At 45.8% G+C, this 20401-nt stretch overlaps 1 protein-coding gene across 2 annotated transcripts in view; it reads left to right on the top strand.

Annotated features, from left to right (window-relative positions):
* The window catches only part of LOC141172005 (sialic acid-binding Ig-like lectin 13), a 157054-nt gene that overhangs the window by 33937 nt on the left and 102716 nt on the right, over nt 1–20401 (top strand). For both annotated transcript variants that reach the window (XM_073655769.1, XM_073655768.1), the window contains exon 2: nt 19601–19719. In XM_073655769.1, the coding sequence (XP_073511870.1) occupies nt 19659–19719 (61 nt within the window). In that variant the 5' untranslated portion in view covers nt 19601–19658. The remainder of the gene's footprint in view (nt 1–19600; nt 19720–20401) is intronic.

Raw genomic sequence — 20401 nt, 5'->3', positions numbered from 1 at the left:
CAGGGCAGGCCAGGACCTCCAAGGCATACAGAGCGAGTTCATTCCAAGTGTCCAGCTTGGATACCCAATAAATAAAAGGCACAGAGGAATCACGGAGGATGCTGGTACGGTCGGCAAGGTACTCCCTCACCATCTTTTGAAACTTTCCACTCCTTGTGAGAGTACCCCACGCCTCAGGGTCTGTCCGAAGGGAGGGTCTGAGAAAACTGTCCCAGAACGTTGACATTGTTCCCCTGCCTCTGCTGGATTGGAGTTGCGTCTCTCTCGCATGTACGCCTTGGTTGGTCAACGAACTGTGACCTCATGCCGCTAGCGTGTTCAGATGGGAATTTTTTTAACATTTCTGCAGCAAGGGCCTTCTGGTACTGCCCCATTTTTGTAGATCTCTCCACCTCAGGAATAAGAGAGTGAAAGTTCTCCTTGTAGCGGGGGTATAAAAGTGTCACCAACCAGTAATGACCATCACCCAACATTTTGACAACGCGAGGGTCACGGTTAAGGCAGCGTAACACAAAGTCAGCCATGCGTGCCAGACTGCTAATGGGCAAGACTTCCATGTCCTCACCAAGATGACGACTGACCATGCTCTCCTCCTCCTCCCCCCTGTCCTCAGGCCACCCACGCTGAACCGACGGTATGACAGTTGTACAGGTACTACCGTCTACAGCGCATGATACCAGCTCCTGTTCTTCCTCCTCCTCCTCTCCCTCATTGTTCCCCAATGCACATTGGGATGAGATGAGGCTGGGTTGTATGTAATCGACCGCTACGGCTTATTGATCCATCTCATCATACTCTGGCTGCAATGCCTCCTCTTTAATTCTCTGTAGAGAGCATTGCAAAAGACAGACAAGTGGAATGCTGATGATAATGATGGCGTCATCGCCACTCACCATCTTGGTGGACTCCTCAAAGTTTGTCAAGATGGTACATATGTCAGACATCCAGGTCCACTCCTGAGGTCTTATGTGTGGAGTCTGACCTGAATATTGATGGCCTTGTTTCAGCTGGTACTCCACAACTGCTCTCTTCTGCTCACAAATCCTTTGCAACATGTGGAGGATAGAGTTCCAACGTGTGGGGACATCACACACCAGTCGGTGTGCGGGAAGCTGCAAGCGCTGCTGCAACACAGCAAGGGCGGCGAAATCTGTAGCCGACTTGCGAAAATGAGCTGACAGGTGGCGTACTTTGACAAGCAGATCTGGTAACTCGGGGTACGATTTAAGAAACCGCTGAACCACGAGGTTAAGCACATGAGCCAGGCATGGTACGTGTGTGATCTCGCCTCGCCTCAGAGCCGCCACCAGGTTACGGCCATTGTCACACACGACCATGCCTGGTTGTAGGTTCAGCGGTCTCAGCCACAGATCTGCCTGCTCTTTCACAGTTTTCCACAACGATTTAAGAAACCGCTGAACCACGAGGTTAAGCACATGAGCCAGGCATGGTACGTGTGTGATCTCGCCTCGCCGCAGAGCCGCCACCAGGTTACGGCCATTGTCACACACGACCATGCCTGGTTGTAGGTTCAGCGGTCTCAGCCACAGATCTGCCTGCTCTTTCACAGTTTTCCACAACTCACAAGCAGTGTGAGGTTTCTCACCAAAGCTTATGAGTTTCAGCACAGCCTGTTGCCACTTGGTGGAGGCAGTACTGCAGTGCTTCCAGCTTGTAACTGATGTGGTGATATCTGAGATGGAGGCTGAACATGAGGAGGAAGAGTAGGAGGATGATGTGCAGGAGCTGTACACTGTGGGGGCAACTCTGACTGACATAGGGTCTGCAATCCTCGGTGTGGGGAGGATGCGTTCCGTCCCAAGGTCCAACTGGGTCCCGGCTTCCACTATGTTTACCCAGTGTGCCGTCAGGGAGATGTACCATCCCTGGCCACAAGCACTTGTCCACCAGTCCGTTGTCAGGTGGACTCTCCCAGTAACTGCGTTGTTGAGGGCACGGCAGATGTTTTGGGACAAATGCTTGTGTAGTGCGGGGATGGCACACCGGGCAAAATAGTGTTGGCTGGGGACTGAGTACCGAGGGACGGCCACCGCCATAAGGCTGAGGAAGGATTCTGTCTCCACCAGCCTAAAAGGCAGCAATTCCAATGCAAGCAGTCGTGAAATGTGCGAATTTAGGACTGAGGCCTGTGGGGCGTTTGCTGCGAATTTCCGCTTTCGTTCAAAGGTCTGGGATATGGACAATTGAACGCTGCGGTGTGACGTGGATGTGGACGTTGATGCTGTTTCTTGAGAAACTGCCATAACAAGTGAAGACTGAGAGGAGGGGGCATCTTTGCATGCAGTATGGACAGGGGATTGCCTTGCACACACAACAGGGGGTTCTATTGCACGCACAAAAGCGGAAGAAGCCGCGGTGACACCCGCTGACACTGGTCGTGGACCCTGGGGTTCACCCCACAAAGTCGGGTGCTTTGCTGCCATGTGCCTGATCATGCTGGTGGTGGTCAGGCTGGTAGTTTTGTCACCCATGCTGATGCTGGCATGGCAGGTTGTACAAATGGCCATTTTGGGGTTATCAGCAGAGTCTTTAAAAAAATTCCAGACTCTGGAAGACCTACAGGCTGTACTGGCAACGTCCCTCGTGTTGGTGTTACGGGGAACTGTTGCCTGCCTTCTGTGTGCAGCCACCACACTGCTACTTCCTGCCTGTTGGGGTACTCTGCCTCCCTCCCCCTGTGTGCTGCTGGCCTCGCTCTGCATGTCCTCCTGCCACGTTGGGTCAGTTACTAGATCATCCACCACCTCCTCCTCTTCCACTTGCGCACCACTATCCTCCTCCTCACTTCCTGGCAATTGTGTCTCGTCATCGTCCACCTCTTGGGACAAATTGCCAGCGTCGACTTCCTGTGGCCATGGCTGTTCAAATATATGGGCATCACTACATGGGATCTCCTCTTCCACCACTTCAAGCGGAGCAGGCGAGGGGCTCAAATCTGGAAATGGACCAGTGAACAGCTCTTCAGAGTGTCCAAGTGTGGGATCAGTTGCTGTCTGACGACACTCGGCATGGTGGGAGGAAGGAGCATCAGGGTGAGGAGGAGTATGCGGTCGAGACTCATGGCTACTAAGATTTGACCGTGTGGAAGACAGACCGGAGGTGGTGGTGCCCAGGTAAATGGAAGTATTATCTGCTATCCAATTAATAACCTGTTCACACTGATCAGTTCGCAATACTGGTGTTGTTCTGTGCTTCCCTAGTAATTCGGTCAAGAAGTGGGAGCGAGAAGATGTGGCTGATGGTTGTGGCACATTTTCACCTTGGCCACGGCCCCGTCCTCTGCACGCACCATCACCAGAACGTCCAGTTCCACGTCCCTTGCCACACTCCTTGCCCATTGTAAAGGAAGTAAAATAGCTTACACTCGCACTAGCAATGGATAAAGGGTAATAAAAAGTAGATTAGAGCCGTGGAAGATGAAAACCACAGTTCTATTTCTCTGGACTACACTCAACTCTTTTAAATAATCTGAACAATCAGGGAGAAACTATTACTGTTTTTCTTTACGGAAAAAATACCAAAAGCTGAATAATAGAGATGTTTTACCGTGGAATGGCAAAACCACAGTTATTGTTTACTGGGGTATACCAGACAATTTTAAATAGATATATTTGCGGCTGAACAGTGAGCGACACACTCAAACTGTTTTTTTTTAGGTAAAAATGGCCCAAAAGTGGACAATACAGAGGTTTGAACCGTGGAACTGCAAAACCACACTTCTATTTCTCTGGCCTACACCAGACTATTTTCAACAAATATATTTGTGTCTGAACAATCAGGAGACACTATTACTATTTTTCTTTATGGCAAAAAGTGCCAAAAGCAAGATAATACAGAGATTTGAACCGTGGAACTGCAAAACCACAGTTCTATTTCTCGGACCTACACCAGACTATTTTCAACAGATATATTGGTGTCTGAACAATCAGGAGACACTATTACAGTTTTTATTTACGGTAAAAAATGCCAAAAGCAGGATAATAAAGATTTTTTACCGTTTAACGGCAAAACCACAGTTATAATTTACTGGTGTATACCAGACTTTTTAAAATACATATATTTGCCGCTGAACAGTGAGCGACATACTCAAACTGTTTTTTTTTTTAGGTAAACAAGGCCCAAAAGTGGATAATATAAAGGTTTGAACCGTGGAACTGCAAAACCACAATTCTATTTCTCTGGCCTACACCAGACTCTTTTAAAAAAATATATTTGTGTCTGAACTGTCACAGACACACTTTTTTTTTTTGGGGGGGGGATGACGGGGGGGACGCCAAAAGGTTAATAAGATGGGTATTTGTACAGTGTGAAGGAGGAAAAAAAAAAAAGAGGATTTAGATGAAAAAAAAAGGATTTTTCCTGGCCCCCGAGACCTGGAGCTAAGTCCAGCAAATTCAGCAACAGGAGCACACAGGACTGTAATGTAGCGTTTGCTGGTATAACCACTGCGTCTCCTATACAGCCTGCCTGCCTGCCTGATATCTGGGATGGATATTAGTCCTGAGAAGGACTGTTTGTTTGATCTGGCAGCCTTTACATACCCTACACTAACTATTTCACAGTATATATCTCTCCCTAAATCAGCAGCGCTGTCCCTACACTGTCTGATCCGGAGCGACTGTGTCCAAGATGGCGGCGCCCGGTTTTAAATACTCGAGGTGACGCTGTGCGGCCAGCCAATCAATGTAATGCCCACAATCAACATGGCTGCGGCATTACAGTGACTGGCTGGCAATCCCTGCATGTTCATTGGCTCTGTAAAGAGCGCCAAACATGCAGGGCAGAGACCCGAGCTCCCGCCCGAGTAACCCGGAAATGCTCGGTGCTCGCCGAACATCCCGAGTAGCATGATGCTCTTCGAGTACCGAGCATTGTCGAGCATGTTCGCTCGACACTACTCCATACGACTCACTGCGCGCTTGCCGATACCTAAGTAGTGAGTAGTTGGGATCGTGTGGTCGCGAATCCCAGATGAAATCCTGACAGAGTGACAGCAACAGTGAGATATTGTGTGATCTGAGAGTTCTGATTCAATAGAAAGCCCACCAACTGCCAAGAGAATTTAAGGGACAAAAAGTATAAACATCTTTGCAAAAGTTTAGTCAATCTTTATGTGTTTTTTCATTGGAACAGTAGAAAGCAGCACCAAACGCTAATATTAGGATGCATCACGGGGGCTGAAAATGGACACTGCCTTAGAAACGTGTGGCTACTATCAATCGACTTACAATGAATGCCTAAATTTAATCTGAAAGACACATGGGGTCCGATTCATCAACTGCATTTTTTTAAATCATTCTTTTTTTAATCTTGTATTTTGCACCAAATTCATCAAAATGCAGCATGCAGTTCATGAATTTTAGGCCCGATTCATTGTTACATTTGTGCCCATTTTTTTGTTGAGTTTTTAGTGTTTTGTGCCATTTTTGTTTGCTTCATTCTTACAGTATCTTTCCTTTTGCACCCTTTTTAAAGTAACTTTTTTTTATGTGTTTGGGGTCTTTTTGTTGCTTCAGCTGATTTAGCATTTTTAACATTAAAGTCTGAAAATTTGGTGCAAATGTACTCCAGTACCCCTCTAGAGTAATTTTATGCATGTGGTACTTTGATGCAACTTTGTGCGATATTTTAGCAGAACATACAACTTTTTGCACTAAAATATGTCGCCAAAGAGGTTAAAGAGAAATATAGAGCATTTGTTATTTTGCACTAAATTCTATGTGAGCAATTTTGAAGAATTTGGAGCAAAAGCAAAATTTTTTAACCATCTTGATTTATTCAGTGTGAAGTCTGAGCCACATGCAGAAAGCCCGACACTTACAGTCTATCAATGAGGTTATTATTATCAGTGAGGTTATTAATGGTCGTCTGAGGAATGTTCTGCACTGTGAATGCATTGGGTCAAATCATCAAGATCTGCTGCTGGCAGCTTCCTGTGTAATCACCGAAAAATGTCGACTCTGATGTGCTCATTGGGAGACAAATCTGGTGAGGCTGCAGCCATGATAGCACTTTTAAGCCATGCAGGCTGCTCACAGTAGCACCAACAACATCAGTCTTGTGTTTTCATGTTGAAAAAATCTCATGGGATACTTTGGAGAAATGGTCAAATCACTGGTTCTAGAAATGTAATGCCAAGCTTTTAGTATACTTGGAATGAAGGCTAGAGGCGTCCGGCTACCGTACATTATGCAACCCAACACCATAATCCCATAATTAGGACTGGTGTGATGTTCCCTTGTGTAGGTGATCCATTGGCCTTACGTCACCACTCTCAAAAGCTACAGTATTATGGCTATGGCTATGGGCAAGATGGCAATGGAGGCTGGAATGGAGGTCTATCTTCTTCAACATTGAGTCCTGCTTTTGTTTTGGATGCAATGATAGCCAGAGATTGGTCTGGAGACTGTGTGATCAACGACACGAAGAGGACCTCATGAGTTTTTGATGATAAAATTGCTATTTCACAGACATTAAAGATAATTTAAAAGCATACCTGGCATAAGTGCATATACAGTGCGTACGGAAAGTATTCAGACCCCTTTAAATTTTTCACTCTTTGTTTCATTGCAGCCATTTGATGAATTCTAAAAAGTTCATTTTTTTCTCATTAAAGTACACTCTGCACCCCATCTTGACTGAAAAAAAAACAGAAATGTAGAATTTTTTGCAAATTTATTAAAAAGGAAAAACTGAAATATCACTTTGTCATAAGTATTTAGACCCTTTGCTCAGACACTCATATTTAACCCCTTCGCAACCCTGGGATTTTCCGTTTTTGCATTTTTGTTTTTTGCTCCCCTTGTTCCCAGAGCCATAGCGTTTTTATTTTTTGGTCAATATGGCCGTGTGAGGGCTTTTTTTTGCGGGACGAGTTGTACTTTTGAACAACGTTACTGGTTTTACCATATCGTGTATGGGGAAAAAATTCCAAGTGCGGTGAAATTGCAAAAAAAGTGCAATACCACAGATATTTTTTTAAATTTTTTTTTACCACATTCACTGAATGCTAAAACTGACCTGCCATTATTATTCTCCAGGTCATTGCGAGTTCGTAGACACCAAATAAGTATAGGTTCTTTTTTATTTAAAAAAAAATCCAAAGTTTGCTAAAAAAAAAAAAAAATGGCGCCATGTTCCATGACCCGTAGTTTCTCCATTTTTCGGGATCTGGAGCCGGCTTAGGACTTATTTTTTGTGCGCCGAGCTGAAGTTTCTATTGATACCATTTTGGGGTAGATCTGATGCTTTGATCGCCCGTTATTGCATTTTATTGCAATGGTGCGGCGACCAAAAAACGTAATTTTGGCGTTTAGAATTTTTTTCTCGTTACGCCGTTTACCAATCAGATTAATTATTTTTTTATATTGATAGAACGGGCGATTATGAACGCGGTGATACCAAATATGAGTATGTGGTTTTTTTTTTATTATTTTATTTTGAATGGGGCGAAAGGGGGATGATTTAAACTTTTATATTTTTTTAATTTTTTAAATATTTTTAAAAACAGTTTTTTTCAAATTGTGCTTGCTTCTATAGTCTCCATAGGAGACTAGAAGCAGCACTTGTCTGATCGCCTCTGCTACATAGAGGTGATCAGCAGATCACTTCTATGTAGCAGAAATGCTCCTGTGCTGTGAGCGCCGACCACTAGGTGGCGCTCATAGTGATCAGCTCATGACAACCACTGGAGTCTGCTGCAGACCCAGGGTTGTCATGGCCACGCATCGGTGACCCATGATCATGTGACGGGGTCACCAATGGGCAGGGTAAGTGGCGCTTTTCCGGCACCGCAATGTTAAATGCCGCTGTCAGAGATTGACAGCGGCATTTAACATGTTAACAGCCGCGGGTGGATCGCGATTCCACCCGCGGTTGTTGCAGGCACATGTCAGCTGTAATAGTCAACTGACACGTGCCCGGTTCAGTGTGGGCTCAGCGCCGGAACAGGGAGTTTCAGCCTGGTGCATACTAATACGCCACAGGCTGTAAAGGGGTTAAGTCACATGCTGTCCATTTCCTTGTGATCCTTCTTGAGATGGTTCTACTTCATTGAAGTCCAGCTGTGTTTAATTAAACTGATAGGACTTGATTTGGAAAGGCACACACCTGTCTATATACAACCTCACAGCTCACAGTGCATGTCAGACCAAATGAGAATCATGAGCTCAAAGGAACTGCCCAAGGAGCTCAGAAACAGAATTGTGGCAAGGCACAGATCTGGTCAAGTTTACAAAAGAATTTCTGCATTACTCAAGGCTCCTAAGAGCACAGTGGCCTTCATAATCCTTAAATGGAAGAGGTTTGGGACCACCAGAAGTCTTCCTAGACCTGGTCGTACAGCCAAACTGAGCAATCATGCGAGAAGAGCCTTGGTGAGAGAGGTAAAGAAGAACCCCAAGATCACTGTGGCTGAGCTCCAGAGATGCATAAGGGAGATGAGAGAAAGTTCCACAAAGTCAACTATCACTGCAGCCCTCCTCCAGGGACAGGACGACTGGTTTTAATTGAAGGAAACATGAATGCGGCCAAGTACAGAGATATCTTGGATGAAAACCTCTTCCAGAGTGCTCTGAACCTCAGACTTGGCCAAAGGTTCACCTTCCAACAAGACAATGACCCTTCGCACACAGCTAAAATAACAAAGGCGTGGCTTCAGAACAACTTTGTGACCATTCTTTTAAAGGGGTCTGAATACTTTCCGTACCCACTGTACTACATATGTCTGTTCCCTTGAGGTCCATTTGCCGCTGTCAATTGCCTTTATGATTAGAGATGAGCGTTGTTCTACTCGAACTGTTCGCCAATCTCAAATTCGAGCTGTTTTGGGCGGTGTTCGAGCCGGTCGGCGAACACGAACAATTTGAGAAAAATTCGGCTGTTCGAGGTTATGTTCGATAACTGTTCATGCACCAAAATCATAACTGGATTTTTTCTCAGTAATGATGAAAATTAATGTTAATACGCAGTTTGAGTGTACAGCGGGGCGGGGGGAGGGGCAGGGGATGGATCTCTGCAGGAACAATGAAGATCTCCATTTTTTTTTCTCTTTCCCACATTTGCAGTGGGGAGGTGCAATCTGTCAGCCTATCAGCAGCGCACACACGGAGCGAAGTGCTTTTTTTCACACAAGCAAGGGCATGTGTGATTGGCAGTGTATGTCACATGTCCTTGCCCTATAAGACCAAGCCATTTTCCCCATCGCCACCATTTTCTCACTGCTGCAGCTGCGTGTTAGACGGCACCGCTGTTGCTGTGTGCGCTATACCTTGTTAATTTCAAGCCAATTTTCGCACAAATATACAGATAGCTTGGGAGTAGGGAATAGTTGTGATTGCAGTCCTTTTAAGGACTAGGTTACAGCATTTCCTACGACTTTTATCAGGCAGGTCTGTGCTCTTAAATAGATAGATTGTGGGAGTAAAGACTAATTGTAATTGGAGTCCTTTTCAGGACTAGGTTACATCAGTTCCTATCAGTTTTTGCCAGGCAGGTCTGTGCCAGTGCTGTGCAAGTTTTTTTCACAGCATTTGGCTGAATCTAGCAAAGCTAATCCTTTTTGGCCTATTGCAGAGTGTGTTAGTCAGTGGAGTAGCCTATCTGTGTTGCAAGATATACCACCTGTGTATAGAATACCAATTTTTTTACTGCACCTAGTGAAGTAAAATCTTTTGGGCATAGCATCATTCTATTAGTCCATCTATACTGACCTCCATCAGGTTGCAAACTGAATATAATTTTTTTCTGCATCTAGCTCTGAAAAAATATTTGGGCTTCCAGCAGTGTGTGGGACTTGGTCTATTAGTCCATCTATACTGACCTCCATCAGGTTGCAAATTAAAAATAATTTTTTTCTTCATTTAGCTCTGAAAAAATATTTGGGCTTCTAGCAGTGTGTGGGACTTGTTCTATTAGTCCTTCTATACTGACCTCCAGCAGGTTGCAAATTGAATATAATTTTTTTCTGCATCTAGCTCTGAAAAAATATTTGGGCTTCTAGCGGTGTGTGGGACTTGGTCTATTAGTCCATCTATACTGACCTCCATCAGGTTGCAAATTAAAAATAATTTTTTTCTGCATCTAGCTCTGAAAAAATATTTGGGCTTCTAGCAGTGTGTGGGACTTGGTCTATTAGTCCATCTATACTGACCTCCATCAGGTTGCAAATTAAAAATAATTTTTTTCTTCATTTATCTCTGAAAAAATATTTGGGCTTCTAGCAGCGTGTGGGACTTGTTCTATTAGTCCATCTATACTGACCTCCATCAGGTTGCAAATTAAAAATAATTTTTTTCTGCATCTAGCTCTGAAAAAATATTTGGGCTTCTAGCAGTGTGTGGGACTTGGTCTATTAGTCCATCTATACTGACCTCCAGCAGGTTGCAAATTAAAAATAATTTTTTTCTGCATCTAGCTCTGAAAAAATATTTGGGCTTCTAGCAGTGTGTGGGACTTGGTCTATTAGTCCATCTATACTGACCTCCATCAGGTTGCAAATTGAATAAAAAAATTTTCTGCATCTAGCTCTGAAAAAATATTTGGGCTTCTAGCGGTGTGTGGGACTTGGTCTATTAGTCCATCTATACTGACCTCCATCAGGTTGCAAATTAAAAATAATTTTTTTCTGCATCTAGCTCTGAAAAAATATTTGGGCTTCTAGCAGTGTGTGGGACTTGGTCTATTAGTCCATCTATACTGACCTCCATCAGGTTGCAAATTAAAAATAATTTTTTTCTTCATTTAGCTCTGAAAAAATATTTGGGCTTCTAGCAGTGTGTGGGACTTGTTCTATTAGTCCTTCTATACTGACGTCCAGCAGGTTGCAAATTGAATATAATTTTTTTCTGCATCTAGCTCTGAAAAAATATTTGGGCTTCTAGCGGTGTGTGGGACTTGGTCTATTAGTCCATCTATACTGACCTCCATCAGGTTGCAAATTAAAAATAATTTTTTTCTGCATCTAGCTCTGAAAAAATATTTGGGCTTCTAGCAGTGTGTGGGACTTGGTCTATTAGTCCATCTATACTGACCTCCATCAGGTTGCAAATTAAAAATAATTTTTTTCTGCATCTAGCTCTGAAAAAATATTTGGGCTTCTAGCAGTGTGTGGGACTTGGTCTATTAGTCCATCTATACTGACCTCCATCAGGTTGCAAATTAAAAATAATTTTTTTCTTCATTTAGCTCTGAAAAAATATTTGGGCTTCTAGCAGTGTGTGGGACTTGTTCTATTAGTCCTTCTATACTGACCTCCAGCAGGTTGCAAATTGAATATAATTTTTTCTGCATCTAGCTCTGAAAAAATATTTGGGCTTCTAGCGGTGTGTGGGACTTGGTCTATTAGTCCATCTATACTGACCTCCATCAGGTTGCAAATTAAAAATAATTTTTTTCTGCATCTAGCTCTGAAAAAATATTTGGGCTTCTAGCGGTGTGTGGGACTTGGTCTATTAGTCCATCTATACTGACCTCCATCAGGTTGCAAATTAAAAATAATTTTTTTCTGCATCTAACCCAGCCAATAGTTTTGGCCTAATACCACAGTTTGGCCACTCAGCTCTGCTCGGTTACCATCCATTGTTTTTTTGTGCAAACAACTCCAGAGTTGTGAATTAGTTAACCACCAAAATGAGTGGAAAAAGGCCTGCTGCTGGTGGAAATGGGAATAGGCGTGTTGGGAAGGGGAAAAAAGGTTGTGTCCGTGGGGTAGGTGCAGAAGAAAGACCATCTTCCAGCCAAACTAAAATGTCTACTTCTTTTAGCGGACAATGTGATAAGATCCCTTTCTTACGGCCACGCCAATCGCTACAAATTCCAGATGAGGCACAAAAACAGCAGGTGCTTCAACGGATATCAAGTGCTCCTTTAAGTGGGCTCTCCTCCACATCAACTTCAACATCACAAATACTCCAGTCCTCAAAGGTGTCACCCAAATCGCACTTGCTTCCTCACAGCTCCCAAATCTCCAGCTGCCCGTCTGAGTATGAGGTAGAACAGATGGTTGAGTCTGCAGAGCTGTTTACTCATACTATAGCCTGGGAATCAGAGGTCGACTCCAGCGCTTCTGTGAATCCAGACGAGGAAATGATCTGCACTGATGCCCAGAATCTTTATGAGTCGGATCCAGGACCAGACGCAGAAGGTTCTGACCATAATGTAGACCCTCATTCCCAAACTGTAACTCCTGTTGGTGGAGACAATGAGGAAGACGATGATAAGACTCAAATACCTGATTGGAGCGACAACTTTAGTTTTTTGTCAGGGCAGGAACAGGTTGGCTCTGAGGACGACGGGTGTGATAACGCACAGGGTGATGATGATGAGGTCGGAGATCCCACTTACTGTCAACCCACAGTCAGCCAAGAGATGAGGTCAGCAGAGGAGGTGGAGGAAGATGCTAGTGACGACGAGGTCAGGTTGCGCCTTCCTGGACAGAGACGTAGTACTGGAAGCACGTCAACAACTGCATCCTCAAACACAACTCTGCCTCTCACCACAAGTCGTGGTGGCTCTTCAGGTCGCATGGGTGCTAAGCCTTGCATAGCCTGGGCATTTTTTCAGATCGATAAAGATGACCCAACTCGTGTTATCTGTAACATTTGTCAGCAAAAGCTAAGTAGAGGCCAAAAAATACATAGTTTGAGTACTTCATGCATGAACCGGCACATGGACATGAAGCATAAGTTGCAGTGGGAAGCTCAGTGTGCTACAATGCGGTCTAGCCGGCCGGGCCAACCACCGTCTGCCATATCTTGTGCATCCGCGGCCTCTTCATCCTCTGTGACTGGGGGGACAGCAGTCACACCTGTTTTGGGGCGCAGACCTGCCACCTCTTTACCCGCAACAGCCAGCGTGATTGGCAGGTCATCATTTTCTTTGGAGGTGGTAACACCAGCTGGTCTTGAGCGCTGTCCGACATCGATAGCACCACCTTTGGATCAAGGCAACCTAACATGTCCGCCTGCATCTTCCTCACAGACCGGCAGTTTGCCGGGGACACCCTTATCAACTCCGTCTAAGCACAATAGCCAGCCCTCGGTCCCTCAGATGTGGACAAGTAAAAGACCATTTCCTCCTAGCCATGAGAAAGCTAAGAGGTTGAATTTCACCATCTGCAAGCTCTTGGCTACAGAAATGCTGCCTTTCCGCCTGGTGGACACAGAGGATTTTCGAGACCTTATGTCCGTCGCAGTGCCCCAGTACCAGATGCCCAGTCGGCACTACTTCTCAAAGAAAGGTGTGCCTGCGCTCCACCAGCATGTCGCACACAACATCACCGCTTCTTTGAGAAACTCTGTGTGTGACAGGGTGCATTTCACCACAGACACTTGGACGAGTAGGCATGGACAGGGGCGTTACATGTCGCTGACTGGGCACTGGGTAACTATGGTGACAGCAGGGCAAGGGGCTGCTGTCCAAGTCTTGCCGTCCCCACGAGTTGTGCGTCAATCCTCTTTATGTCATTTTTCCTCCACTGCTTCTGCCTCCTCAACCTCCTCTCGGTCTTCCACCTGCACCCAAAGCCTGTCTGGTCATGCCACAAGCTTTCTAACTGCGCAGAAGGGATCCTGCACACCTCCTTACTATGCTGGCAGTAGGGCTCAACGTCATCAGGCGGTTTTTACATTGAAATGTCTGGGAAATGTGAGTCACACAGCTGAGGAGTTGTGGTCAGCTCTGGAGAACCAATTTCATGAATGGTTGTCTCCACTGGACCTGAAACCAGGGAAGGCCGTGTGCGACAATGCTGCAAACCTGGGTGCGGCCCTTCGCCGGGGCAATGTCACACACGTGCCTTGTATGGCTCACGTGTTGAACCTGGTTGTCCAGCAATTTTTAGCCCACTATCCCAGACTAGATGGCCTTCTGCAGAGGGCACGGTCGCTGTGTGCTCACTTCCGCCGTTCGCATCCCGCAGCTCAGCGACTTACATCTCTACAGAAGTCGTTGGGCCTGCCACTTCACCGGCTAAAATGCGATGTGCCTACCCGGTGGAATTCAACTCTGCACATGTTGCAGCGACTGTGGCAGCACCGACAAGCCCTGGTGCAATACGTTCTGACGTATAGCCTGGGCCAACGAGATTCAGAGGTGGGGCAAATCACGCTGGAGGAGTGGTCTCAGATCAGGGACCTATGCACCCTTCTGCACAGTTTTGAAATGGCGACGAAGATGTTTAGTGCTGACGATGCCATTATCAGCATGACTATTCCGGTGATTTACATGCTGGAGCACATGTTAAACAGAATTCGGAGTCAGGTGGTGGCACAAGAGGAGGTGGAGGAAGTAGAGGAGGAGGAGTTGTATGCGGAAGGGCTAACATCTGCAAGGTCCAGACGGTCGGCAGCACCAGGGCGGCAGGCATGTGAGGGTGGGGGAGATGATTTTACCAGGGCGCATGGTAGCAGCCAAACTAGTGAGGAAGGTGCAGGAGCCCAGGAAGAAGTGGAGGACGAACTGATGGAAGACTCATCAGATGAGGGAGACCTTGATCACATTTCTGTTGTGCGAGGTTGGGGGGAGAGGACAGAGGAAGGAAGCATGATTGTTACCTCGCCACCAACACAACAGGGACTTGGTGCTCCTGGATGCGCAACACACATGAGTGCCTTCTTGCTGCACTACCTGCAACATGACCCTCGAATTGTGAGAATTAGAAATAATCCTGACTACTGGGTTGCCACACTGTTAGATCCCCGGTACAAAAGTAAATTTGCAGAAATTATTCCTGCCATAGAAAGGGATGCACGCATGCAGGAGCATCAGCAGAGACTGTTGCAGAATCTTACATGTGCTTTTCCACAAAACACCAGTGGTTCACGTAGTGAATCTTACAGTTCTAACTTGCCAACCGTGGTCTGTATGGAATTGTTCAATAAAGGGCCCAAAATTAAGATAACATAGATGGGAGAGGTCTCTATGAATAGGAATTCCTAAGTATTTGATACCCTGTGAGGGCCAGGCAAAGGGAAAGTTGGACTGGATGGAATCCTATATGGATTTAGGGAGGGAGACATCGAGGGCCTCAGACTTCGCTGCATTGATTTTAAAATTTTACCATGTAACAAAGTGATCTATTTCAGCCATAACAGCAGGGATGGATATATGTGATTGAGTGATATATGCTAGGACATCATCAGCAAATAGAGAGCACTTGTACTCGGTGCCTCCCACCTCAATCCACCTAATATTGGGGTTATGGCGAATTGATGAGAGCAGGTGCTCCGTCACTAGGATGTATAAGAGAGGGGACAGAGGACATCCCTGCCTTGTCCCATTGGTGATTGTGAAAGGTGATGAAAATGTTCTGACGCACCCCCTGGGCCTTGGGACACCCGGAGCCGGACCCTTTTTGGTGGATGCTGGTGGTTGTAGTCTTCGTGGCGGCGATCCGGTTCCGTGGCTCAGGGCGGTCAAACCAGTGGCGGAACTATTTATGTGGTTTTGATGTTTAAATGTCCGACTACGCCACCCGTGGATTGCGGTCAGAGTGAACCGCCGCTACAGGGCAGACCGCTAAGGCTGGTGTTGTGGGTGCAGCAGAGCGTAGCATAACTCCCCACGGGAGGAGTATAGCCTCAGGGCAGTGTATGCGGAGGATGGGGGTGATGGTGCAGGGCAGCAGCAGTAACGACACGGAGTCAGTGATGCAGTTCAGGGCCTTTACTCACAGTTCTTATTATCCAGACCACGTCTGCAGGTAACGGCTGCCCACGTCGCACTGTGCTCACCAGGTGAGGGGCTCAGACAACTCCCAGATATCTTTGGAGCGCTTCACAGGACCCCCTTTGTGTGTCCTTTGTCTGGCCTTTCTTACCAACACTTCTGTCCGGCTGCCTCGGGCCTCCTCTTGGTAAACTTGGCGCCAGTTTCCCTGACCCTATGTGGTGCCTTCCTAGCGGGTGGAGCAAGGGGCTGCGCCACATAAAATGTCAGAGCCTCCGGTTTCTAGCTGAGGGTCATTTCCTGCCTCCACTAGTTCGGGGACCGGTCTCCCCCTTTGGCCTGACCCCTCCACGCAGGTGGATTCGGGCGTGCGGTGGCGACTCGCCCGTCCGCACCCCTGGGATCCCTTCATTCCTCGTTCCTGGAGCCTTCTCCGCTCCTCTTCCTTCCTTCTCCCTCTTGCAGGCCTGGGCCTCTGTTACTAGGCCCGCTTCCGGAGCAGAGCTCATGCAGAGCCCCTGCTCCCTGCCACTTCTGCTCAGACTTCTCTGCACTGAACTAAGATGGTGCCCACCTTTTATACTCCCTTCTCAATGCACCCAGGAACTGCTTCCTCCCTGCTCCTGCACTGCAAGGTTCCCCTTCCTCAGTGTTCCCTCCCCCCACTCCAGCCAGGGACAGGGACTGTCGTGCCCATCTCAGGGGCATATTGGTCGCCCTGCCCCACGGCAATGTGGTGTAATGCATGCAGGTGTCGGGTCCTGATCCACACTCCATCCTTATCTAAGAATGAGATATCACACCTCTGGGTGAGGTGCAATACGTCTGTAGCAACCGAGCCCTCGGTGCTACAGTTCCATTTATCTTCAGCCTAGGTGACGTATTGTGATACAGGGCCGTGATTTTGGCTATAAAAGGGTCCCCTAGACCCCTACCCCAAGCTTTTTAAGAGAATCATATATGGCGTGCCAGGAGACTCTATGGAATGCTTTCTCAGCATCCAACGAGAGTATCTAATTACAAATTTTTAACTGCATCTAGCCCAGGAAATACTTTGTGCCTAGTAGCAGTGTCTGCTAGTCAGCGGATTATCCCGGCTGTTAAGCAAGCTACACCACCTGTAGTTTGGACACTTAATTTTTTCAAAGGAAATGCTTCGGGACCACGGGATACTTAGTGAAGAGCATCAGGAGGCACCCCAAGGCATAGGGGCTGGGACTGGCAGTAGGATGCCTTGCGGTGGACAGCCGAGCTCGATCCTTATAAAAGCTTTTTAACTGCAGCAGCTTTAGTGGACGCTACTGGAGCTGGAATTACGCGGCTGCTGGCATGAGACTTGCCCTCCAATAGATCCTTGTAAATGGATTTAAAGTGTATTCATTCAAATTAGAGGGACAATTTAAATTAAAAAGCTTAGAGCTGCCTCCACCACAGGGGGGCTCTCTCGACCCACCAGCGGACAGGCACCAGTATTGGGAGAGGGGGGCTGGCCGTCAGGGTTCACCGCGGCTCTGGCACAAACCCGGCGACACGGAGGTGGCACGGGCAGGAGCGGACTGGCCGTCTCGGCTTCTCACTTTTTGGATTTTAGAAGGGCATGACATGCCTATATCTGTGTCTCCCCCTCCTTTTACTCCTCCACCTCTTTTCTTTTCGCATGACTATATGTACTTGTCACTTTTCCATGTGTTAGTTGTGTCTTCTGAGCAGTTTGTCAGCTTTTGGACACCTTTGAAGGTGTTTTCTATGTGTTTCTATGTGTTTTTGTTTGCCTGCCATTGGTTTTAACGGTGTTCGAAGGTGTTCGACGAACAGTTCGACGAACAGTTCGGCGAACACACGGGTGTTCGACGAACCGAACCGAACTCGAACACTACGGGGGTGGCTCAACACTATTTATGATCTGCTTGTTTGCAATTAAACAGTATGTACCGCAAGCAAAGGGAGTATGTATTTATTGACTACAATCACAGTATGGACAACGTATTTACTAGTTGTATATATTTGTGTATATGATATATTCTCTGCTGGTATATCTTTATATTTACAGTTTATTCAATTCTGGTATATTTTTATGTGTGATGCTAATTTTTTACTGTTATATATTTTTGTAACTTGATTTTGTCACTGCGGGTATATGTTGTTGGGATTCGCACTCTCAGATAGGCATTAGATAATCTTCACACAGGCAATACAGCTTGGTCCAAACATGTGCAGTTGCTTTCATAAAACTCCAATGGATTCAAAACCAAAACAGCCTCTTCTGGGCACAAAGGTATCACAGCAAATAAACAGCTCATTCAGCATGCACATATATGCCAGTGTGGGCTCACCTGAACAGATTACAGTCCTTTCTCCCAGAGCAAACTTCATACACAGAAGAGATATGATCCTAACAGTCATGGGATCGCCTTCAACCTGAGCTCCAGCAGTTTCCAAGTTAAATAGAAGTGTTCAACTCCATGCACAGTTCACACTAAACAGGCTGCAGCTCCAACACACAAACTTCTCAGCTTTCCTAGCTAACACATGCAGTCTCCATTCAAAGAAAAACTCTGGTTTGTCTCTCTCCCAGCTGCAGCTCACATTTTGGCTGGTCACTCACTAGTTTCAGCACACACCACTCTTCTCAACACTCTGTAGACTAACACAAGGTGAACCTATTTCCTGGTTCTTAGTCAGAACTAGCCAAGGGCATCGTACTACGACCTGCAGTGCTAGGATTTAACCTAGTCCTACCTGGCTTTGCTACAATATGTATACAATTTATTCAGTTCTGGTATATATTTAAGTGTGTGAGTGGGAGAAAATGAACTTTATTCCCAGCAGCGTTCGGCCTCCAGTCACTGCGGTGACGCTGGCGTGAGTTCAGTCACAGCTCTGTGTATAGAGAGCGGTGGTTGTAACCGCACCCTCGGCACTGAGTGACAGCTATCCCTAATGCAGAGCCAGTGCCAGTCAGTGCCGGGGATGCAGTAACAGTCGCCATACTGAACCCATGCCAGCACCGCCCTGTGGCTGAAAGCCGAATGCAGCGCGGGGGGGGGAGATAAAGTGCATTTACTTCCTATAGCTTTTGGCTAAGTGCGGGCGCCGGGCAGGTTAATAATGCCATTAATCTGCAGATTAATCTCATATCTGCAGGTTAATAGCATTTTTTCTAGTGACATGTTCCCTTTAAATTAGTGAAGGACAATTTTAGATTTTATTTTTGTGTAGATTTCTTTTCTTTTCTTTGGAGGGGGGTCATTGTCATTTGAATTTTAGCTTCAAGCAGAGGAGAGGCTAGAATCAGCCCTTCCACAATGATCATTGATGGGTAAACCTGGCAGTAACAGTTTCCCTTCAGCTCCTCTGCAGGAAAAATGAAGTATTATATTTTTTGTTCACTCAAATCAATGGGTTGTTAAAATGCATGACAAGAGAGGTCCTCTGAGAGAGAGAAATGCTCTTTTTTAACATCTCTCCACTTTGATGAGGATCATGAACAGAGCATCCCGATCTGTTAACCCAAAAGTATTCATCTATTACTAAGAAAAGGAAAATGGGATTTCTAAACCAGAAAACCCCTTTAAAAATGCTATTAAAGAGTCACCACGTTTAGCCTGACCACTACTTTTTCCGCTACTGAGATCCTTAGCGATCATCTGTAATATGCAGTAGCAAGTATTCAATTCCCCTGCAGCGCCACCACAGGAGAAATGAAACGCCCAATTAAATGAATTGTGATCCATGTTCTGAATCCTCCAACGGGAAAGACCCTTTCGTAGCTGTTTTCTGTTCTAGCCAGGACATTGTGTACTGACCAGCCAAGGAAAATTTTGAACACCTCAGGTGATTGGAGGAAATTTTTGTCTTTCTTTCTATTTTGCACTTATTGTATTATGAGTTGCATTTCTTTATTTTGTTGCAGTGACGTTGTGCTCGATGGAGCGTCAGTGAATCACAACTGAACAAGACTGGATGTCAGAATGTTGTTGTTCAGCCTTGAGTATTGTTGGGTTCTTACCTTCCTGGTATTACAGAAGTTGGGTAAGTATTGCATTAGCCAAGATATTATATATTACTCCATTTATAAATGCATTGTAATATTTTGTGATATGTGTTTTTTGTTGAAATCCCTAACAATGTCTATATATATAAACAAACCCATAACCCATAGATACATGGATAGTTATTATTCACTTGTCAATATAAATACATGAAACTGTCATACATCGTATTAGGGCAAAGTGTTATATTACAAATCTTCCCCATTTTCTGCGCCGGAGTTCCCAGTAAATGTTTGGTGGAAAAGTTCTAAGTAAAGAATAAACAGAAGAAAAGGAAGAGGGTTAGGAGGGGTAGGAGGGAGATGCAGCCGCAGCTTCTCATTGGTAGAGTGGAGGCAGTTAACAGGGAAAGATATCTAACTACGGCAGAGCTTTGATATCACACATAAAAGAGTCCGCCCATTTAACAAATGTAGAGAGAGAAGATTTGCAGGAAAGGGAAGGAGAAGAAGGTTACAAAAATCTATTTTAAATTTTATAACTCCTTCCAAGTTTCCTTGCTCCTTTTCTACCATAACCTCCATGATCTGTAGAACAAAGTAGAATTATTGCCTATTGGACTACTAATGAGGACCTGCCACATTTACACAGCGCCATCCGTACAGATGTGATTGTGTCTGGTACTGCTGCTCAGCTCATTCAAGTGAGTTGGGATGAACTGT

The sequence above is a fragment of the Phyllobates terribilis genome, unplaced genomic scaffold, assembly GCF_046119375.1.
Source record: "Phyllobates terribilis strain yellow unplaced genomic scaffold, ASM4611937v1 Scaffold_12__6_contigs__length_324123572, whole genome shotgun sequence".
Lineage (NCBI taxonomy): Eukaryota > Metazoa > Chordata > Amphibia > Anura > Dendrobatidae > Phyllobates > Phyllobates terribilis.
The sequence above is the reverse complement of the archived record's forward strand: the minus strand, read 5'-3'. Positions and strand labels throughout refer to the sequence as shown.